The sequence below is a fragment of the Hyla sarda genome, chromosome 8 (assembly GCF_029499605.1).
Source record: "Hyla sarda isolate aHylSar1 chromosome 8, aHylSar1.hap1, whole genome shotgun sequence".
In the NCBI taxonomy this organism is placed as follows: Eukaryota; Metazoa; Chordata; class Amphibia; order Anura; family Hylidae; genus Hyla; species Hyla sarda.
Window position 1 is genome coordinate 18,428,274 of NC_079196.1, and position 18,452 is coordinate 18,446,725.

Sequence of the window (18,452 nt, forward strand, 5' to 3'; positions counted from 1 at the left end):
AGTGCCGCCGAATCAGGCAAAAAGTACTGTACAGAATTTGTCGGAATGTTTGTAGGAAAAAAACAAATAGTAAACAGTGCATTAACCCTTTCACGACCCCTTACAATTTTGATTTCTGTCTCATTTTTTTTTTTAATTTTTTTTACAATGATAAAGTTAAGAGATTATTTTTAATTTTTTTTTCATAGGCACACTTTATTTTTATCATATAATGTATTACAAAGCCAGAAAAAAAATTATATTTTGGGCAAAAGTGCATAAAAAAAATACGGATTTGCATAATTTTGTGGGGTAATAATTTTCGAGTTCACAATATGGTAAAACTGATATGCAGAATATATTCTATGGGTCAGTGCGATTCCAATGATACCAAACAATGTTTTGTGTTATGGTTAAAATAAAAATAAAAAATCTGTTCATTGCCAAGTTCTGACCCCTGTAACTTTTTTTCTTTGTCAGAGCTTTAGGGTTTATTTTGTGTGCGCGCTGTAGTTTTAAATGGTACTCGTGTGTAGTTTCATAGCTATTTGATCATGATTGTTTTTTTCTGGGAGGTTATGTGACCAAAAATCGGCAATTCTGGTATTTGGATTTTTTTTGTGTTTACGTCGTTAAAGGGGTAGTCCAGTGGTGAAAAACGTATCCCCTATCCTAAGGATAGGGGATAAGTGAGATCGCGGGGGGGTCCGACCGCTGGGGCCCCCTGCGATCTCTCTGTACGGGGCCCCGGCTCTCCGGCCAGATAGCGGGTGTCGACCTCCGCACGAAGCGGCGGCCGACACGCCCCCTCAATACATCGCTATGGCAGAGCCGGAGATTGCCGAAGGCAGCGCTCCGGCTCTGCCATAGAGTTGTATTGAGGGGGCGTGTTGGCTGCCGCTTCGCGCGGGCTGTCGGGGCTCCGTACAGGAGATCACGGGGGCCGCAGCGGTCGGACCCCCCGTGATCTCAAACTTATCCCCTATCCTTAGGATAGGGGATAAGTTGTTCACCACTGGGTCACCACTGGACTACTCCTTTAAAGGAGATGTGCGGTGTATGACATATATCCGCAGGATAGGGGATAAGTGTCTAACCATGGGGGTCAGAATGCTGGGACCCCCCGCGATCTCCTGTACGGGGTCCGGGCATTGCCGCGGCTGTGCGTGGCTAATCCATGTGTCGGTGACCTCACTGATGATGACAACACGCCCCCCCTCCCCCATACAGTTTTATGGGAGATGCAGAGTTGCAGAGTTGCATCCGTGCCTCTCCCATAGAGAGGCGGCAGAGCCGGGGCCCCATACAGGAGAATGCGGGGGTCTCAGCGTTCTGACCCCCCATGATCACACACTTATCCCCTATCCTACAGGGATAAGTGTTATACACCGCAGGATCAGGAATGTTATAATTCAATAGTTCTGACAATTACGCATGCAGCAATTAGAGATGAGCGAACTTACAGTAAATTCGATTCGTCACGAACTTCTCGGCTCGGCAGTTGATGACTTTTCCTGCATTATTAGTTCAGCTTTCCGGTGCTCCCGTGGGCTGGAAAAGGTGGATACAGTCCTAGGAGACTCTTTCTTAGGACTGTATCCACCTTTTCCAGCCCACCAGAGCACCGGAAAGCTGAACTAATAATGCAGGAAAAGTCATCAACTGCCGAGCCGAGAAGTTCGTGACGAATCGAATTTACTGTAAGTTCGCTCATCTCTAGCAGCAATACTAAATACGTAAATACGTTTTTCTTTTGTTTTTATTCTTTTACAGTCTTTTGGTGTGTTTTTTTTTCATAATGGGAAAAGGGGGCGGGGTTAATTTTATTCTTTTTTAATTTTTTTTTGTTTACTCTTATTTTCAAATTATTTGGAGTTTTCAAAGGGTTAAATGCCCTTGGGCCACTGGTCTCACACTGCTAACACATAGAGAGATACTCAGCATCAAAGTCAATTGAGAGCAGCCTGCCCTAAAGCCTTTCTGGGCATAAATACTGGCATCAAAGTGGGCAGAACTGTCCAGCCTGGCCCAGAACAGGTTTGGGCCAAGCTAAACCTGACTGATTCTAAATGGGCGCTCTCATTAAAACTAATTTTTGCTATTGCACTCCTTTTGGTAAATAAAAAATCTTTCTAAAGTTCATTGTTGGAAAAAAAAATGCTTTATTTGTGTTTAAAAAAGCTGCCACTAGGTGTCTCCCTACTTATCCAGGGCACATTTCCCCCCCATCTCTTGCACAGACTTTGGACTCCTGTTGGCCTGGCAGAAGTCCAAAATCAGGAAATGCTGAGGGTGTGAGTGCAGCCTTATCCAATCATAGCTCATCTCACACTGAACTGCTCTGGGCTGTGTGTAGCAGAGTGAGGGAGGAAGTTCTCCCCTATATGGCTTCAGATGATGTCACAGCCTGCTGGGGAACGCCCCTTCCCAGTCTGTGAATCTGACTGAGACTGAGCAGAAAATACAGAGAAATATCAAGGTAGAAAACTAAAAAATTATAAAAATAAAGGCCGGGGGTGGTTTATTATGATGGGGGGGAGGGGGGGGGGGGGAGTGAACTGGGAGGATTATAAAATTTAACAAGATCATGACAGGTACTCTTTAATGTTGGCAGTGTGAGATCAGCGAGAAAAATACCAGTCTGCCCACTTAAGATCTGTTTAATGTTCCGTTATGAAAACCCTTAAAATCGTCCGTTACAAAATCCCATTATAGTCTATGGGATTTTTACATTATCCGTTTTAACCCATCATAGCCTGTTATTAATAACGGACATTATTTTGTAACGGGAGAATAGTGAATGCAAAATAAACGTCCATTATTAATAACAGGCTATGACGGGTTAAAACGGATAATGTAAAAATCCCATAGACTATAATGGGATTTTGTAACGGCCGATTTTAAAGGGGTACTCCGGCACTGAGCCATCTTATCCCCTATCCAAAGGATAGGGGATAAGATGTCTCACCGCGGGGGTCCCGCTGCTGGGGACCCCCTGCAATCTTGTGTTCACCACCCACCGGTTTGAGCTGCACGCTGCGCTGCCAGCTCGCAAACAGCCGGGTGGCGACCACGGGGCCGGAGTATCGTGACGTCACGACTCCGCCCCCGTGTGACGTCACCCCCTGCCCCCACTATGCAAGTCTAGGGGAGGGGGCGTGACGGCCGTCACGCCCCCTCCCATAGACTTGCATAGCGGGGGCGGGGCGTGACATCACACGAGGGCGGAGTCGTCACCTGTGGTGTGAAGCTCAAACCGGTGGGTGGCGAATACAAGATTGCAGGGGGTCCCCAGCGGCGGGGCCCCCCGTGGTGAGACATCTTATCCCCTATCCTTTGGATAGGGGATAAGATGTCTCAGGGCCGGAGTACCCCTTTAAGGGTTTTCATAATGGAACATTTAACGGATCATTAAAAAAGGATGACTGTATAATGTGAGAGCAGCCATAGCCTTACTTAGCTTTAGAACTGATGGTGATAGCTGTATCTTTGGTGACCCTATAACAAGTAAATGGGGTGGCGGTAGAGCACGCAGAGTGCCGCTCTATTCATTTGGGGGGCCAAGGTGCTACAAGTGATCAGGTCTCCTCTTCTTTATCCCGCAGTTTATGACGACACGTTGTCTTCTCCACATGGAACACTATAGGACGGCACAGTGAGGACAGCACGGTGGGCGGTATGTAATACTAGAGCCAGATATCATTAGTTTACTCCCAGCAATAAACACCTGTCACCCGCGCCGCAGTAACACCGCCTCATATGGACATGGCAGATATATATAGCTCCTGACTCAGGGTGGAGGCACGGACTGTGTCAGGGTGGGGGTGAGGGTGCTACACACATGGGTGCTGGTTCATCTCATCCACAATATCCCCATTTACTGACACACACCTCAGTCTGACTACTACATTTTACACCAAAATCCCCAGTAACTATAAACCCTTAAAGGGGAACTCCGGTGAAAAACACTTATTTTTTTTAATTTTTTTTATCAACTGGGGTCACAAAGTTAAACAGATTTGTAAATGACTACAATTTAAAAATCTTAACCCTTCCAGTACTTATCAGCTGTTGTATACTCCACAGGTAGTAGTATATATTTTTTTTTTCTGGAGTTCTTTTCAGTCTGACCACAGTGCTCTCTCTACTGCCACCTCTGTCCGTATCAGGAACTGTCCAGAGGAGGAGAGGTTTTTCTATGGGGATTTGTTCTTGCTCTGGACAGTTCCTGACACGGACAGAGGTGACAGCAGAGAGCACTGTGGCCAGACTGAAAAGAACCACACAACTTCCTGTGGAGCATACAGCAGCTGATAAGTACTGGAAGGATTAAGATTTTTAAATAGAAGTATTTTACAAATCTGTTTAACTTTCTGGCACCAATTGATAAAAAAAAAATTGTTTTCCCACTGGAGTACCCCTTTAAGTCATTGTCTTCTATTGCAGTGTTTTCCAAAGAGTGTGTCTCCAGCTGTTGCAAAACTACAACTCCCAGCATGCCCGGACAGCCTTCGGCTGTCCGGGCATGCTGGTTAGTTGTAGTTTTGCAACAGCTGGAGACACACTCTTTGGAAAACGCTAGTAGATGCAGTGATTTTCTGTCTAGTAGCGCCTCCCTACAGTATAGTGCAGTTCTGCACTGCTCTTCACCTGTGACAGCTGTTTATGACTTATATATGTAAGGACTGTCTTTATCTGCATTATTTATCCAGTCCTTTTTTCTTAAAAGTGCCCCCGTCATATCACAGAAAGAAATGATGCTTTTATATGTTACTCACTAGGTCATACAGAGGCTTTACACGTCTTTTTTATGTGTCTAGCTTCTGTATTTGGCTCAAAAATCCCTCTGTTCTGATGCTTACTCATTCTGGCATCCACTGCTCAGGAAGGGGTGTGTCCGAAGCAAGAACTGAGCCCACCCTCATTCACCATGCATTCTCTTCCTCCCTGAGTCTGCTGTGCTGTGTCTCTTCATCCAGTCACGGCAGACTACTCTATAACCCCTTCCTCTCTGTTTTACTGCTGCAGTTTGATAGGACAGGAATGAGCACACAGGGGAGTACTAGCCCCGCCCTCACTTCCTGGACTTTGTCCCGGCCTGTGCTTCAGCTGGGACAAAGATGATGCTGCAGCCGGACAGGATTATGTTCTGGATGGATGGGGGACCCCTAGTGGTCTTTCTTTATTAGTCATCATTTCTATAAAAAAGGGGATAACATTTTTTTGATGACATATAGAAGAAAGGTTAAAAGGGTACTCCGGTGGAAAACTTTTTTTTTTTTTAAATGAACTGGTGCCAGAAAGTTAAACAGATTTGTAAATTACTTCTATTAAGAAATCTTAATCCTTTCAGTACTTTTTAGCAGCTGTATGCTACAGAGGAAAATCTTTATTTATTTATTACATTTTTGTTTTTGTTTTGTCCACAGTGCTCTCTGCTGACACCTGATGCCCGTATCAGGAACTGTCAAGAGTAGGAGAAAATCCCTATAGCAAACCTATGCTGCTTTAGACAGTTCCTGACATGGACAGAGGTGTCAGCAGAGAGCACTGTGGACAACACAAAAAAAGAAATTCAAAAAGTAAAGAATTTCCTCTGTAGTATACAGCTGCTAAAAAGTACTAAAAGGGTTAAGATTTCTTAATAGAAGTAATTTACAAATCTGTTTAACTTTCTGGCACCAGTTCATTTAAAAAATAAAAAAAAGTTTTCCACCGGAGTACCCCTTTAACCCTTTGAGGAACAAGGGATGTATTTGTCCCATGCTTTTACAGTGGTCCCTCAAATTACAATATTAATTGGTTCCAGGACGACCATTGTATGTTGAAACCATTGTATGTGGAGACCATAACTCTATGGAAACCTGGAAATTGGTTCTGAAACCACCAAATTGTCATCCAAAAATAGGAAAAAGTGAGGATTAAAGAAAAATAAGTAGATAACTAATATAGATAAAGCAAATCCTTACATATAAAAGTAATAAAGATCTGCTGGGAGCTGTAAATCACTGTCAGTGCTTCCCAACCAGGGTGCCTCCAGCTGTTGCAAAACTACAACTCCCAGCATGCCCGGACAGCCGCTGGCTGTCCGGGCATGCTGGGAGTTGTAGTTTTGCAACAGCTGGAGACACCCTGGTTGGGAAACAATGGTTTATGTAGAGGACAGGAGCTTCTTAAAGGTCCTATACAGTACACAGTGTCCCAAATGGAGCCGCCCTTACTTGGTGTCCAAAAGGAGCAGCTAACCCTGGCACAGGTAAGGAGTAGTACAGAACTTGCAGTTCCTCCCTGTATTGTAGGGGGCGCTACCAGACAGCCAGTCAGTGTATACACTTCAGTAATACAGGTGATTTACCAGTAAAATGCCCATTCTGAATGGTCAGTTATTCCAGTTGTGACACGTTTCACAGATCTGGACTGTCTGTACATTGTAAGTTGAGTCTGGTTTCAAGTTACAATGGTCCAGAAAAGACCATTGTATGTTGAAACTATTGTATGTTGAGGCCATTGTAAGTTGAAGGATCACTGTATTTGCCTGTATCAGGCAATTAAAAACATGGGACAAATACGTCCATTGGTCCTCAAAGGGTTAAAAAAATAATAATAAAATGTTCCGAGCTTTAAAAAGCTGTGTATCATACCTTTCCCCTTGCTCTCCGGCAGGAGAAAGTCGACGTTCCCCAGCAGGCACGACGTCACTCAAGCCTGCGAGAGCTGTGCCCCCCATGCCCCGCATGCACTTCCTGAGTTTGGTCTCCTGCCAGGCCGGCAGGAGACCAAACTACCTGTTTGACTTGTAACAGGGAACAGAACAGCGCCACCTAGTGGCTGTTTTTTTCAATCACATTAAAAACATATAAAGGTTGAAAATGTTAACAGCAAGTAAATGGCAAAGTGTCTTATAATTACATAAGGAACAATATATAATAAAAGTGTAGTTTGGTGACAGGTACCCTTTAAATATAGCAGAACATAATAAAACTGTATGTGGTGTTTCTGTTGTTCCTGTTTGTAGATGGCGCCACTTTAGATTTTTTTTTTCTCATTGACCCCCCCCCCCCCCCCCCTTCCCCAATGCTGTATGTTCCATTGTTCACCCACCATAAGCAGAGAAAGAATAGACGGAAACAGTGCAGCTTCACCAGGACAGATTACACGCGGGGTCCCGTGCAACCTCATTTTATTTTATCGTCTCAACTTCTCCACACAGAAAAAAAAAAAACATGGGGTTGGTTGGGGTGGGGGTGGGGGGGTGGGGTCGGGGGGACATTACAAACCCAGGAAAGCAACACAAATTCTATTAAATAAAAGGAAACATCTTCGGATGTTAGTGAATAAATAAGAAGCTCAAAAGCAGCTCGCGTGGGAGAGGGCGGAGGGCAACCCACCCACCCGCGGGCAACCCGCCCACCCACCCGCGACAAATGTACAGACTGACGTCTTTTATCGAAGGCGCCCCTCCACCCTCTCCTGGATTCGCGGGATCACATCGTCCTTCTGCCAGAACATGTCATTGTCCACCTGATTGTCTGTGACGGTCAACCATCTCATGGCTTTATATCCTCCAGAACACCCAACATACGTGCGCCATTCATGTGCATGGGAATCCACACTATTTGTGCAGAAGACATTCATTCCTGTCTGTGTGAGCGGCGGGGGTGGGGGGGGGGGGGGGGGTGCGGTGATACTTGGTATTTTGGGAAGTTACTGAACCTGAAGAGAGAACTGAACAAAAAAAGACAAAAAAAAAAGTGAAAAATGATCATCCAGTAGGGTTGCCACCTGGACGGTATTTTGGAATTTTGGCCACCGTGCCGGTATTTTAATATTAAAAGTACTGGCAATGCAATTTATCCAACCAATTCAACTCCCGGAATGTTGCACCATAACCTATACCAGTGTTTCCCAACCAGAGCACCTCCAGCTGTTGCGAAACTACAACTCCCAGCATGCCCGGACAGCCGTCGGCTGTCCGGGCATGCTGGGAGTTGTAGTTTTGCAACAGCTGGAGGCACTCCTAGTTGGGAAACATTGACCTATACTATATAGTCCAATATGCTGGGAGATGTAGTTTTGCAACAGCTGGAGGCACCCCTGGTTGGGAAACACTGACCTACACTATATAGTCCAATATGCTGGGAGATGTAGTTTTGCAACAGCTGGAGGCACTCCTGGTTGGGAAACACTGACCTATACTATATACTACTATATAGTCCAACATGCTGGGAGATGTAGTTTGCAATAACTGGAGGCACCCCTGGTTGGAAAACACTGACCTATACTATATACTACTATATAGTCCAACATGCTGGGAGATGTAGTTTGCAATAACTGGAGGCACCCCTGGTTGGAAAACACTGACCTATACTATATACTACTATATAGTCCAACATGCTGGGAGATGTAGTTTTGCAACAGCTGGAGGCACCCCTGGTTGGAAAACACTGACCTATACTATATACTACTATATAGTCCAACATGCTGGGAGATGTTGTTTTGCAACAGCTGGAGGCACCCCTGGTTGGAAAGCACTGACCTATATTATACTATATACTACTATATAGTCCAACATGTTGGGAGTTGTAGTTTTTGTTCGGGGCACCTGCTGAGCCACAGGCTGTATCAACTCCCAAATTAAAAAAAAAAAGCAATCAAAAAGTCCCATCAAAACAATAATGGTCCTGTTAAAAACTACAGATCGGGGCGCAAAAAATGACCCTCATACAGGCCCGGTATATGGAAAAGTAAAAACAGTTATAGGGGTCAGAATATGACAAAATTTCCCCGGCATGTGTGCATCCTGTGATGTCACGCATATCGCATATATAATTAATTATGCAAATGAGCATGGCCGGTATTTTAATTTTAATTTTTTGCAACAAAGGTGGCAACCCTAGCACCCAGGCATCCAGTGGGGTACAAATATCTGATAAATGAGTAGTTACACAGCAGCCTTATTTAAAGGGGAACTCCATCTAGATTGTCATTATATGGCCTCCACCCCTGCATGGTATATTCACTGTTACAGTATGGTTTCTTCAAGGTAGCAACTCCATGATACCCATTTTCCCACACCAACACATAGGGCAGTGGTCTTCAACCTGCGGACCTCCAGATGTTGCTAAACTACAACTCCCAGCATGCCCGGACAGCCAACGGCTGTCCGGGCATGCTGGGAGTCGTAGTTTTGCAACATCTGGAGGTCCGCAGGTTGAAGACCACTGACACAGGGTGTCAGGCTCCCACCCCATTATGTTATTTTCCCCTTTCTCGACAGGGGACATCCATTCTAGTAATAGATAAAATGGGAATAATCCAGTGATTACCAAACCAAGTTTTCCAAAATTGTGAAAATGCAAGGATCTTATTGGGGAATGGATCGTAAAAAAAAGATTCATATATCGTAAAAAATAATCAAGATGCTGGGAGTGGTAACCCCAAAATAAACAAAAGGCCTAAGATTTGGTTTTGAGGCAGACAGTAAATTGAAAAAGTTGTCCATTAAAGGGGTACTCCGGTGAAAACCTTTTTTCTTTTCAATCAACTGGTGGCAGAAAGTTAAACATATTTGTAAATTGCTTCTATTAAAAAATCTTAATCCTTCCAGTACTTATTAGCTGCTGAATGCTACAGAGGAAATTCCTTTCTTTTTGGAACACTGATGACATCACGAGCACAGTGCTCTCTGCTGACATCTCTGTCCATTGTAGCAACCGTGCATAGCAGATGTATGCGAAGGGCAGCATGGTGGCTCAGTGGTTAGCACTGCTGCCTTGCAGCTCTGGGGCCTTGGGTTCAAATCCCACTAAGGACAACAATAAATAAAGAGTTATTATTATTATTATAATGATGTCAGCAAAGAGCACTGTGCTCATGATGTCATCAGAGAGAATTCCAAAAAGAAAAGAATTACCTCTGTAGTATTCAGCAGCTAATAAGTACAGGAAGGATTAAGATTTTTTAATAGAAGTAATTTACAAATCTGTTTAACTTTCTAGCACCAGTTGATTTAAAAGAAAAAAGGTTTTCACCGGAGTACCCCTTTAAGTTTAGTTCTCTCTCTCATACACATAGACTTCCCGAAATCACCAGTTCACCCACATAAACCAGTAACGTCTCCCTATCAGTGACCTCCTCACCATGCGCTCAGGTTTCTTCTACAAGGTCAGGGCCCCGTCCGCTCCGATTTGTCGGCTTTTCCTATGGGTTTTCAAAAACATCCTATCTTTTTTTTTTGTAAACAAGTATCGCAGGGATACGGCTACCTATGGCTATTAGATTAATAACGACACTGACCCCTTAATAGAAATCTCTGGTTACCCTCATCTAAATAAATAAATTAAAATAAAATAAAAAAACTATATAGAATGAATCACTGCGTCTCTGAATTGTTAAGACCACTTGATTCAACCAGGAATTCCTGGGAAGATCTGCATAAACGAAGGGTTGTCCAAGACGATCCAGGTGATTTTCCAGCAGAAAAGTTGGTGCCTAAGGTCTCACTGAGGTCTGGAGCGGGAGCTGGTACCAGCTGAGGATGTGTCGTTGCTGGAAGTTGAGGAGTATCTTACATGCATCATGCACCCCCATTTCTTTACTCATCTATGTCCCCCGGTCTCACTGGACTGTTCGACTTCTTTAATTGAGGTATGTTGACCAGCAGCGCTTCAGGATACCCCATGTCCTAGGTCTTCTGGGGTCCTCTCAATGTACACTTAGGTTATTTACTGTATGATTTGTTTCTGACCAGTCCTGCCTCCCTGGGACTGCTGGCGTCCCACATCATCCAGTGGAATGCACCTCTGGCTCCGTGGCCACCTTATTTACTGCCAAAGTCCTTCCTCCGTGGTCACTGGGTGACGGGAGCTGTGGGCTGTGCACCATGGTAGGAGCGGAGGAGGACTTTATGTTTGGTAGCAGTGTCTGAGCGTCTTCTCTGTTGCTCCACCAGGAACTCCTTGAGGCGATTGGTTGTAAAAGTGAGAGTTTGTCGCCGGAGTTTCATGAGATAGGCGTCCTGGAGCCAAGGATTGGAGAAACATTCTTGTATGGTGGGACGGCTCCTGTGGACAGAAAATCGGGGAAAATTCATTTCAACTACAAAATGTTCTCCTGTGGTGTAGTATAGAGGATCTCTCCTGTGTGGTGTAGTATAGAGGATCTCTCCTGTGTGGTGTAGTATAGAGGATCTCTCCTGTGTGGTGTAGTATAGAGGATCTCTCCTGTGTGGTGTAGTATAGAGGATCTGTCCTGTGTGGTGTAGTATATAGGATCTCTCCTGTGTGGTGTAGTATAGAGGATCTGTCCTGTGTGGTGTAGTATAGAGGATCTGTCCTGTGTGGTGTAGTATAGAGGATCTGTCCTGTGTGGTGTAGTATAGAGGATCTCTCCTGTTTGGTGTAGTATAGAGGATCTCTCCTGTGTGGTGTAGTATAGAGGATCTGTCCTGTGTGGTGTAGTATAGAGGATCTGTCCTGTGTGGTGTAGTATAGAGGATCTGTCCTGTGTGGTGTAGTATAGAGGATCTCTCCTGTGTGGTGTAGTATAGAGGATCTCTCCTGTGTGGTGTAGTATAGAGGATCTCTCCTGTGTGGTGTAGTATAGAGGATCTCTCCTGTGTGGTGTAGTATAGAGGATCTCTCCTGTGTGGTGTAGTATAGAGGATCTCTCCTGTGTGGTGTAGTATAGAGGATCTGTCCTGTGTGGTGTAGTATAGAGGATCTGTCCTGTGTGGTGTAGTATAGAGGATCTCTCCTGTGTGGTGTAGTATAGAGGATCTGTCCTGTGTGGTGTAGTATAGAGGATCTCTCCTGTGTGGTGTAGTATAGAGGATCTCTCCTGTGTGGTGTAGTATAGAGGATCTGTCCTGTGTGGTGTAGTATAGAGGATCTGTCCTGTGTGGTGTAGTATAGAGGATCTCTCCTGTGTGGTGTAGTATAGAGGATCTCTCCTGTGTGGTGTAATATAGAGGATCTCTCCTGTGTGGTGTAGTATAGAGGATTTCTCCTGTGTGGTGTAGTATAGAGGATCTCTCCTGTGTGGTGTAGTATAGAGGATCTCTCCTGTGTGGTGTAGTATAGAGGATCTCTCCTGTGTGGTGTAGTGTAGAGGATCTCTCCTGTGTGGTGTAGTATAGAGGATCTGTCCTGTGTGGTGTAGTATAGAGGATCTCTGCTGTGTGGTGTAGTATAGAGGATCTGTCCTGTGTGGTGTAGTATAGAGGATCTCTCCTGTGTGGTGTAGTATAGAGGATCTCTCCTGTGTGGTGTAGTATAGAGGATCTCTCCTGTGTGGTGTAGTATAGAGGATCTCTCCTGTGTGGTGTAGTATAGAGGATCTCTCCTGTGTGGTGTAGTATAGAGGGATCTGTCCTGTGTGGTGTAGTATAGAGGATCTCTCCTGTGTGGTGTAGTATAGAGGGATCTGACCTGTGTGGTGTAGTATAGAGGATCTCTCCTGTGTGGTGTAGTATAGAGGATCTGTCCTGTGTGGTGTAGTATAGAGGATCTCTCCTGTGTGGTGTAGTATAGAGGATCCCTCCTGTGTGGTGTAGTATAGAGGATCCGTCCTGTGTGGTGTAGTATAGAGGATCTCTCCTGTGTGGTGTAGTATAGAGGATCTCTCCTGTGTGGTGTAGTATAGAGGATCTGTCCTGTGTGGTGTATTATAGAGGATCTCTCCTGTGTGGTGTAGTATAGAGGATCTCTCCTGTGTGGTGTAGTATAGAGGATCTCTCCTGTGCGGTGTAGTATAGAGGATCTCTCCTGTGTGGTGCAGTATAGAGGATCTGTCCTGTGTGGTGTAGTATAGAGGATCTCTCCTGTGTGGTGTAGTATAGAGGATCTCTCCTGTGTGGTGTAGTATAGAGGATCTCTCCTGTGTGGTGTAGTATAGAGGATCTCTCCTGTGTGGTGTAGTATAGAGGATCTCTCCTGTGTGGTGTAGTATAGAGGATCTCTCCTGTGTGGTGTAGTATAGAGGATATCTCCTGTGTGGTGGAGTATAGAGGATCTCTCCTGTGTGGTGGAGTATAGAGGATCTCTCCTGTGTGGTGTAGTATAGAGGATCTCTCCTGTGTGGTGTAGTATAGAGGATCTCTCTTGTGTGGTGTAGTATAGAGGATCTCTCCTGTGTGGTGTAGTATAGAGGATCTGTCCTGTGTGGTGTAGTATAGAGGATCTCTCTTGTGTGGTGTAGTATAGAGGATCTCTCCTGTGTGGTGTAGTATAGAGGATCTCTCCTGTGTGGTGTAGTATAGAGGATCTCTCCTGTGTGGTGTAGTATAGAGGATCTCTCCTGTGTGGTGTAGTATAGAGGATCTCTCCTGTGTGGTGTAGTATAGAGGATCTGTCCTGTGTGGTGTAGTATAGAGGATCTCTCCTGTGTGGTGTAGTATAGAGGATCTCTCCTGTGTGGTGTAGTATAGAGGATCTCTCCTGTGTGGTGTAGTATAGAGGATCTCTCCTGTGTGGTGTAGTATAGAGGATCTGTCCTGTGTGGTGTAGTATATAGAGGATCTCTCCTGTGTGGTGTAGTATAGAGGATTTCTCCTGTGTGGTGTAGTATAGAGGATCTCTCCTGTGTGGTGTAGTATAGAGGATCTCTCCTGTGTGGTGTAGTATAGAGGATCTCTCCTGTGTGGTGGAGTATAGAGGATCTCTCCTGTGTGGTGTAGTATAGAGGATCTCTCCTGTGTGGTGTAGTATAGAGGATCTCTCCTGTGTGGTGTAGTATAGAGGATCTCTCCTGTGTGGTGTAGTATAGAGGATCTCTCCTGTGTGGTGTAGTATAGAGGATCTCTCCTGTGCGGTGTAGTATAGAGGATCTCTCCTGTGTGGTGCAGTATAGAGGGATCTGTCCTGTGTGGTGTAGTATAGAGGATCTCTCCTGTGTGGTGTAGTATAGAGGATCTCTCCTGTGTGGTGTAGTATAGATGATCTCTCCTGTGTGGTGTAGTATAGAGGATCTGTCCTGTGTGGTGTAGTATAGAGGATCTGTCCTGTGTGGTGTAGTATAGAGGATCTCTCCTGTGTGGTGGAGTATAGAGGATCTCTCCTGTGTGGTGGAGTATAGAGGATCTCTCCTGTGTGGTGTAGTATAGAGGATCTCTCCTGTGTGGTGTAGTATAGAGGATCTCTCCTGTGTGGTGTAGTATAGAGGATCTGTCCTGTGTGGTGTAGTATAGAGGATCTCTCCTGTGTGGTGTAGTATAGAGGATCTCTCCTGTGTGGTGTAGTATAGAGGATCTCTCCTGTGTGGTGTAGTATAGAGGATCTCTCCTGTGTGGTGGAGTATAGAGGATCTCTCCTGTGTGGTGGAGTATAGAGGATCTCTCCTGTGTGGTGTAGTATAGAGGATCTCTCCTGTGTGGTGTAGTATAGAGGATCTCTCCTGTGTGGTGTAGTATAGAGGATCTCTCCTGTGTGGTGTAGTATAGAGGATCTCTCCTGTGTGGTGTAGTATAGAGGATCTCTCCTGTGTGGTGTAGTATAGAGGATCTCTCCTGTGTGGTGTAATATAGAGGATCTCTCCTGTGTGGTGTAGTATAGAGGATCTCTCCTGTGTGGTGTAGTATAGAGGATCTGTCCTGTGTGGTGTAGTATAGAGGATCTGTCCTGTGTGGTGTAGTATAGAGGATCTCTCCTGTGTGGTGTAGTATAGAGGATCTCTCCTGTGTGGTGTAGTATAGAGGATCTCTCCTGTGCGGTGTAGTATGGAGGATCTCTCCTGTGTGGTGTAGTATAGAGGATCTCTCCTGTGTGGTGTAGTATAGAGGATCTCTCCTGTGTGGTGTAGTATAGAGGATCTCTCCTGTGTGGTGTAGTATAGAGGATGTGTCCTGTGTGGTGTAGTATAGAGGATCTCTCCTGTGTGGTGTAGTATAGAGGATCTCTCCTGTGTGGTGTAGTATAGAGGATCTTTCCTGTGTGGTGTAGTATAGAGGATCTGTCCTGTGTGGTGTAGTATAGATGATCTCTCCTGTGTGGTGTAGTATAGAGGATCTCTCCTGTGTGGTGTAGTATAGAGGATCTGTCCTGTGTGGTGTAGTATAGTGGATCTCTCCTGTGTGGTGTAGTATAGAGGATCTCTCCTGTGTGGTGTAGTATAGAGGATCTCTCCTGTGTGGTGTAGTATAGAGGATGTGTCCTGTGTGGTGTAGTATAGAGGTTCTCTCCTGTGTGGTGTAGTATAGAGGAGCTCTCCTGTGTGGTGTAGTATAGAGGATCTCTCCTGTGTGGTGTAGTATAGAGGATCTGTCCTGTGTGGTGTAGTATAGAGGATCTCTCCTGTGTGGTGTAGTATAGAGGATCTCTCCTGTGTGGTGTAGTATAGAGCATCTCTCCTGTGTGGTGTAGTATAGAGGATCTGTCCTGTGTGGTGTAGTATAGAGGATCTGTCCTGTGTGGTGCAGTATAGAGGATCTCTCCTGTGTGGTGTAATATAGAGGATCTGTCCTGTGTGGTGTAGTATAGAGGATCTGTCCTGTGTGGTGTAGTATAGAGGATCTCTCCTGTGTGGTGTAGTATAGAGGATCTGTCCTGTGTGGTGTAGTATAGAGGATCTGTCCTGTGTGGTGTAGTATAGAGGATCTGTCCTGTGTGGTGTAGTATAGAGGATCTGTCCTGTGTGGTGTAGTATAGAGGATCTCTCCTGTGTGGTGTAGTATAGAGGATATCTCCTGTGTGGTGGAGTATAGAGGATCTCTCCTGTGTGGTGGAGTATAGAGGATCTCTCCTGTGTGGTGTAGTATAGAGGATCTCTCCTGTGTGGTGTAGTATAGAGGATCTCTCTTGTGTGGTGTAGTATAGAGGATCTCTCCTGTGTGGTGTAGTATAGAGGATCTGTCCTGTGTGGTGTAGTATAGAGGATCTCTCTTGTGTGGTGTAGTATAGAGGATCTCTCCTGTGTGGTGTAGTATAGAGGATCTCTCCTGTGTGGTGTAGTATAGAGGATCTCTCCTGTGTGGTGTAGTATAGAGGATCTCTCCTGTGTGGTGTAGTATAGAGGATCTCTCCTGTGTGGTGTAGTATAGAGGATCTGTCCTGTGTGGTGTAGTATAGAGGATCTCTCCTGTGTGGTGTAGTATAGAGGATCTCTCCTGTGTGGTGTAGTATAGAGGATCTCTCCTGTGTGGTGTAGTATAGAGGATCTCTCCTGTGTGGTGTAGTATAGAGGATCTGTCCTGTGTGGTGTAGTATATAGAGGATCTCTCCTGTGTGGTGTAGTATAGAGGATTTCTCCTGTGTGGTGTAGTATAGAGGATCTCTCCTGTGTGGTGTAGTATAGAGGATCTCTCCTGTGTGGTGTAGTATAGAGGATCTCTCCTGTGTGGTGGAGTATAGAGGATCTCTCCTGTGTGGTGTAGTATAGAGGATCTCTCCTGTGTGGTGTAGTATAGAGGATCTCTCCTGTGTGGTGTAGTATAGAGGATCTCTCCTGTGTGGTGTAGTATAGAGGATCTCTCCTGTGTGGTGTAGTATAGAGGATCTCTCCTGTGTGGTGTAGTATAGAGGATCTCTCCTGTGTGGTGTAGTATAGAGGATCTCTCCTGTGTGGTGTAGTATAGAGGATCTCTCCTGTGTGGTGTAGTATAGAGGATCTCTCCTGTGTGGTGTAGTATAGAGGATCTCTCCTGTGTGGTGTAGTATAGAGGATCTGTCCTGTGTGGTGTAGTATAGAGGATCTGTCCTGTGTGGTGTAGTATAGAGGATCTGTCCTGTGTGGTGTAGTATAGAGGATCTGTCCTGTGTGGTGTAGTATAGTGGATCTCTCCTGTGTGGTGTAGTATAGAGGATCTCTCCTGTGTGGTGTAGTATAGAGGATCTCTCCTGTGTGGTGTAGTATAGAGGATCTCTCCTGTGTGGTGTAGTATAGAGGATCTCTCCTGTGTGGTGTAGTATAGAGGATCTCTCCTGTGTGGTGTAGTATAGAGGATCTCTCCTGTGTGGTGTAGTATAGAGGATCTCTCCTGTGTGGTGTAGTATAGAGGATCTCTCCTGTGTGGTGTAGTATAGAGGATCTGTCCTGTGTGGTGTAGTATGGAGGATCTCTCCTGTGTGGTGTAGTATAGAGGATCTCTCCTGTGTGGTGTAGTATAGAGGATCTCTCCTGTGCGGTGTAGTATAGAGGATCTGTCCTGTGTGGTGTAGTATAGAGGATCTCTCCTGTGTGGTGTAGTATAGAGGATCTCTCCTGTGTGGTGTAGTATAGAGGATCTCTCCTGTGTGGTGTAGTATAGAGGATCTGTCCTGTGTGGTGTAGTATAGAGGATCTCTCCTGTGTGGTGTAGTATAGAGGATCTCTCCTGTGCGGTGTAGTATAGAGGATCTCTCCTGTGTGGTGCAGTATAGAGGGATCTGTCCTGTGTGGTGTAGTATAGAGGATCTCTCCTGTGTGGTGTAGTATAGAGGATCTCTCCTGTGTGGTGTAGTATAGATGATCTCTCCTGTGTGGTGTAGTATAGAGGATCTGTCCTGTGTGGTGTAGTATAGAGGATCTGTCCTGTGTGGTGTAGTATAGAGGATCTCTCCTGTGTGGTGGAGTATAGAGGATCTCTCCTGTGTGGTGGAGTATAGAGGATCTCTCCTGTGTGGTGTAGTATAGAGGATCTCTCCTGTGTGGTGTAGTATAGAGGATCTCTCCTGTGTGGTGTAGTATAGAGGATCTGTCCTGTGTGGTGTAGTATAGAGGATCTCTCCTGTGTGGTGTAGTATAGAGGATCTCTCCTGTGTGGTGTAGTATAGAGGATCTCTCCTGTGTGGTGTAGTATAGAGGATCTCTCCTGTGTGGTGGAGTATAGAGGATCTCTCCTGTGTGGTGGAGTATAGAGGATCTCTCCTGTGTGGTGTAGTATAGAGGATCTCTCCTGTGTGGTGTAGTATAGAGGATCTCTCCTGTGTGGTGTAGTATAGAGGATCTCTCCTGTGTGGTGTAGTATAGAGGATCTCTCCTGTGTGGTGTAGTATAGAGGATCTCTCCTGTGTGGTGTAGTATAGAGGATCTCTCCTGTGTGGTGTAATATAGAGGATCTCTCCTGTGTGGTGTAGTATAGAGGATCTCTCCTGTGTGGTGTAGTATAGAGGATCTGTCCTGTGTGGTGTAGTATAGAGGATCTGTCCTGTGTGGTGTAGTATAGAGGATCTCTCCTGTGTGGTGTAGTATAGAGGATCTCTCCTGTGTGGTGTAGTATAGAGGATCTCTCCTGTGCGGTGTAGTATGGAGGATCTCTCCTGTGTGGTGTAGTATAGAGGATCTCTCCTGTGTGGTGTAGTATAGAGGATCTCTCCTGTGTGGTGTAGTATAGAGGATCTCTCCTGTGTGGTGTAGTATAGAGGATGTGTCCTGTGTGGTGTAGTATAGAGGATCTCTCCTGTGTGGTGTAGTATAGAGGATCTCTCCTGTGTGGTGTAGTATAGAGGATCTTTCCTGTGTGGTGTAGTATAGAGGATCTGTCCTGTGTGGTGTAGTATAGA

The 18,452-nt window shown here is 45.3% G+C and overlaps 2 protein-coding genes across 3 annotated transcripts in view; one reads left to right on the forward strand and one right to left on the reverse strand.

Moving 5' to 3' along the window:
* Positions 1 to 269: 269 nt before the first annotated feature.
* The window catches only part of LOC130285529 (tubulin alpha-1A chain-like), a 76,094-nt gene continuing 57,911 nt past the window's right edge, over positions 270 to 18,452 (forward strand). The window contains exons 1-2 of the mRNA XM_056537038.1: positions 270 to 317; positions 3,585 to 3,655. The gene's annotated coding sequence lies outside the window, so the exon portion shown is untranslated. The remainder of the gene's footprint in view (positions 318 to 3,584; positions 3,656 to 18,452) is intronic.
* The window catches only part of SPEG (striated muscle enriched protein kinase), a 374,397-nt gene continuing 365,928 nt past the window's right edge, over positions 9,984 to 18,452 (reverse strand). For both annotated transcript variants that reach the window (XM_056537025.1, XM_056537027.1), the window contains one exon: positions 9,984 to 11,042. In XM_056537025.1, coding sequence (XP_056393000.1) covers positions 10,829 to 11,042 — 214 coding nt within the window. In that variant the 3' untranslated portion in view covers positions 9,984 to 10,828. The remainder of the gene's footprint in view (positions 11,043 to 18,452) is intronic.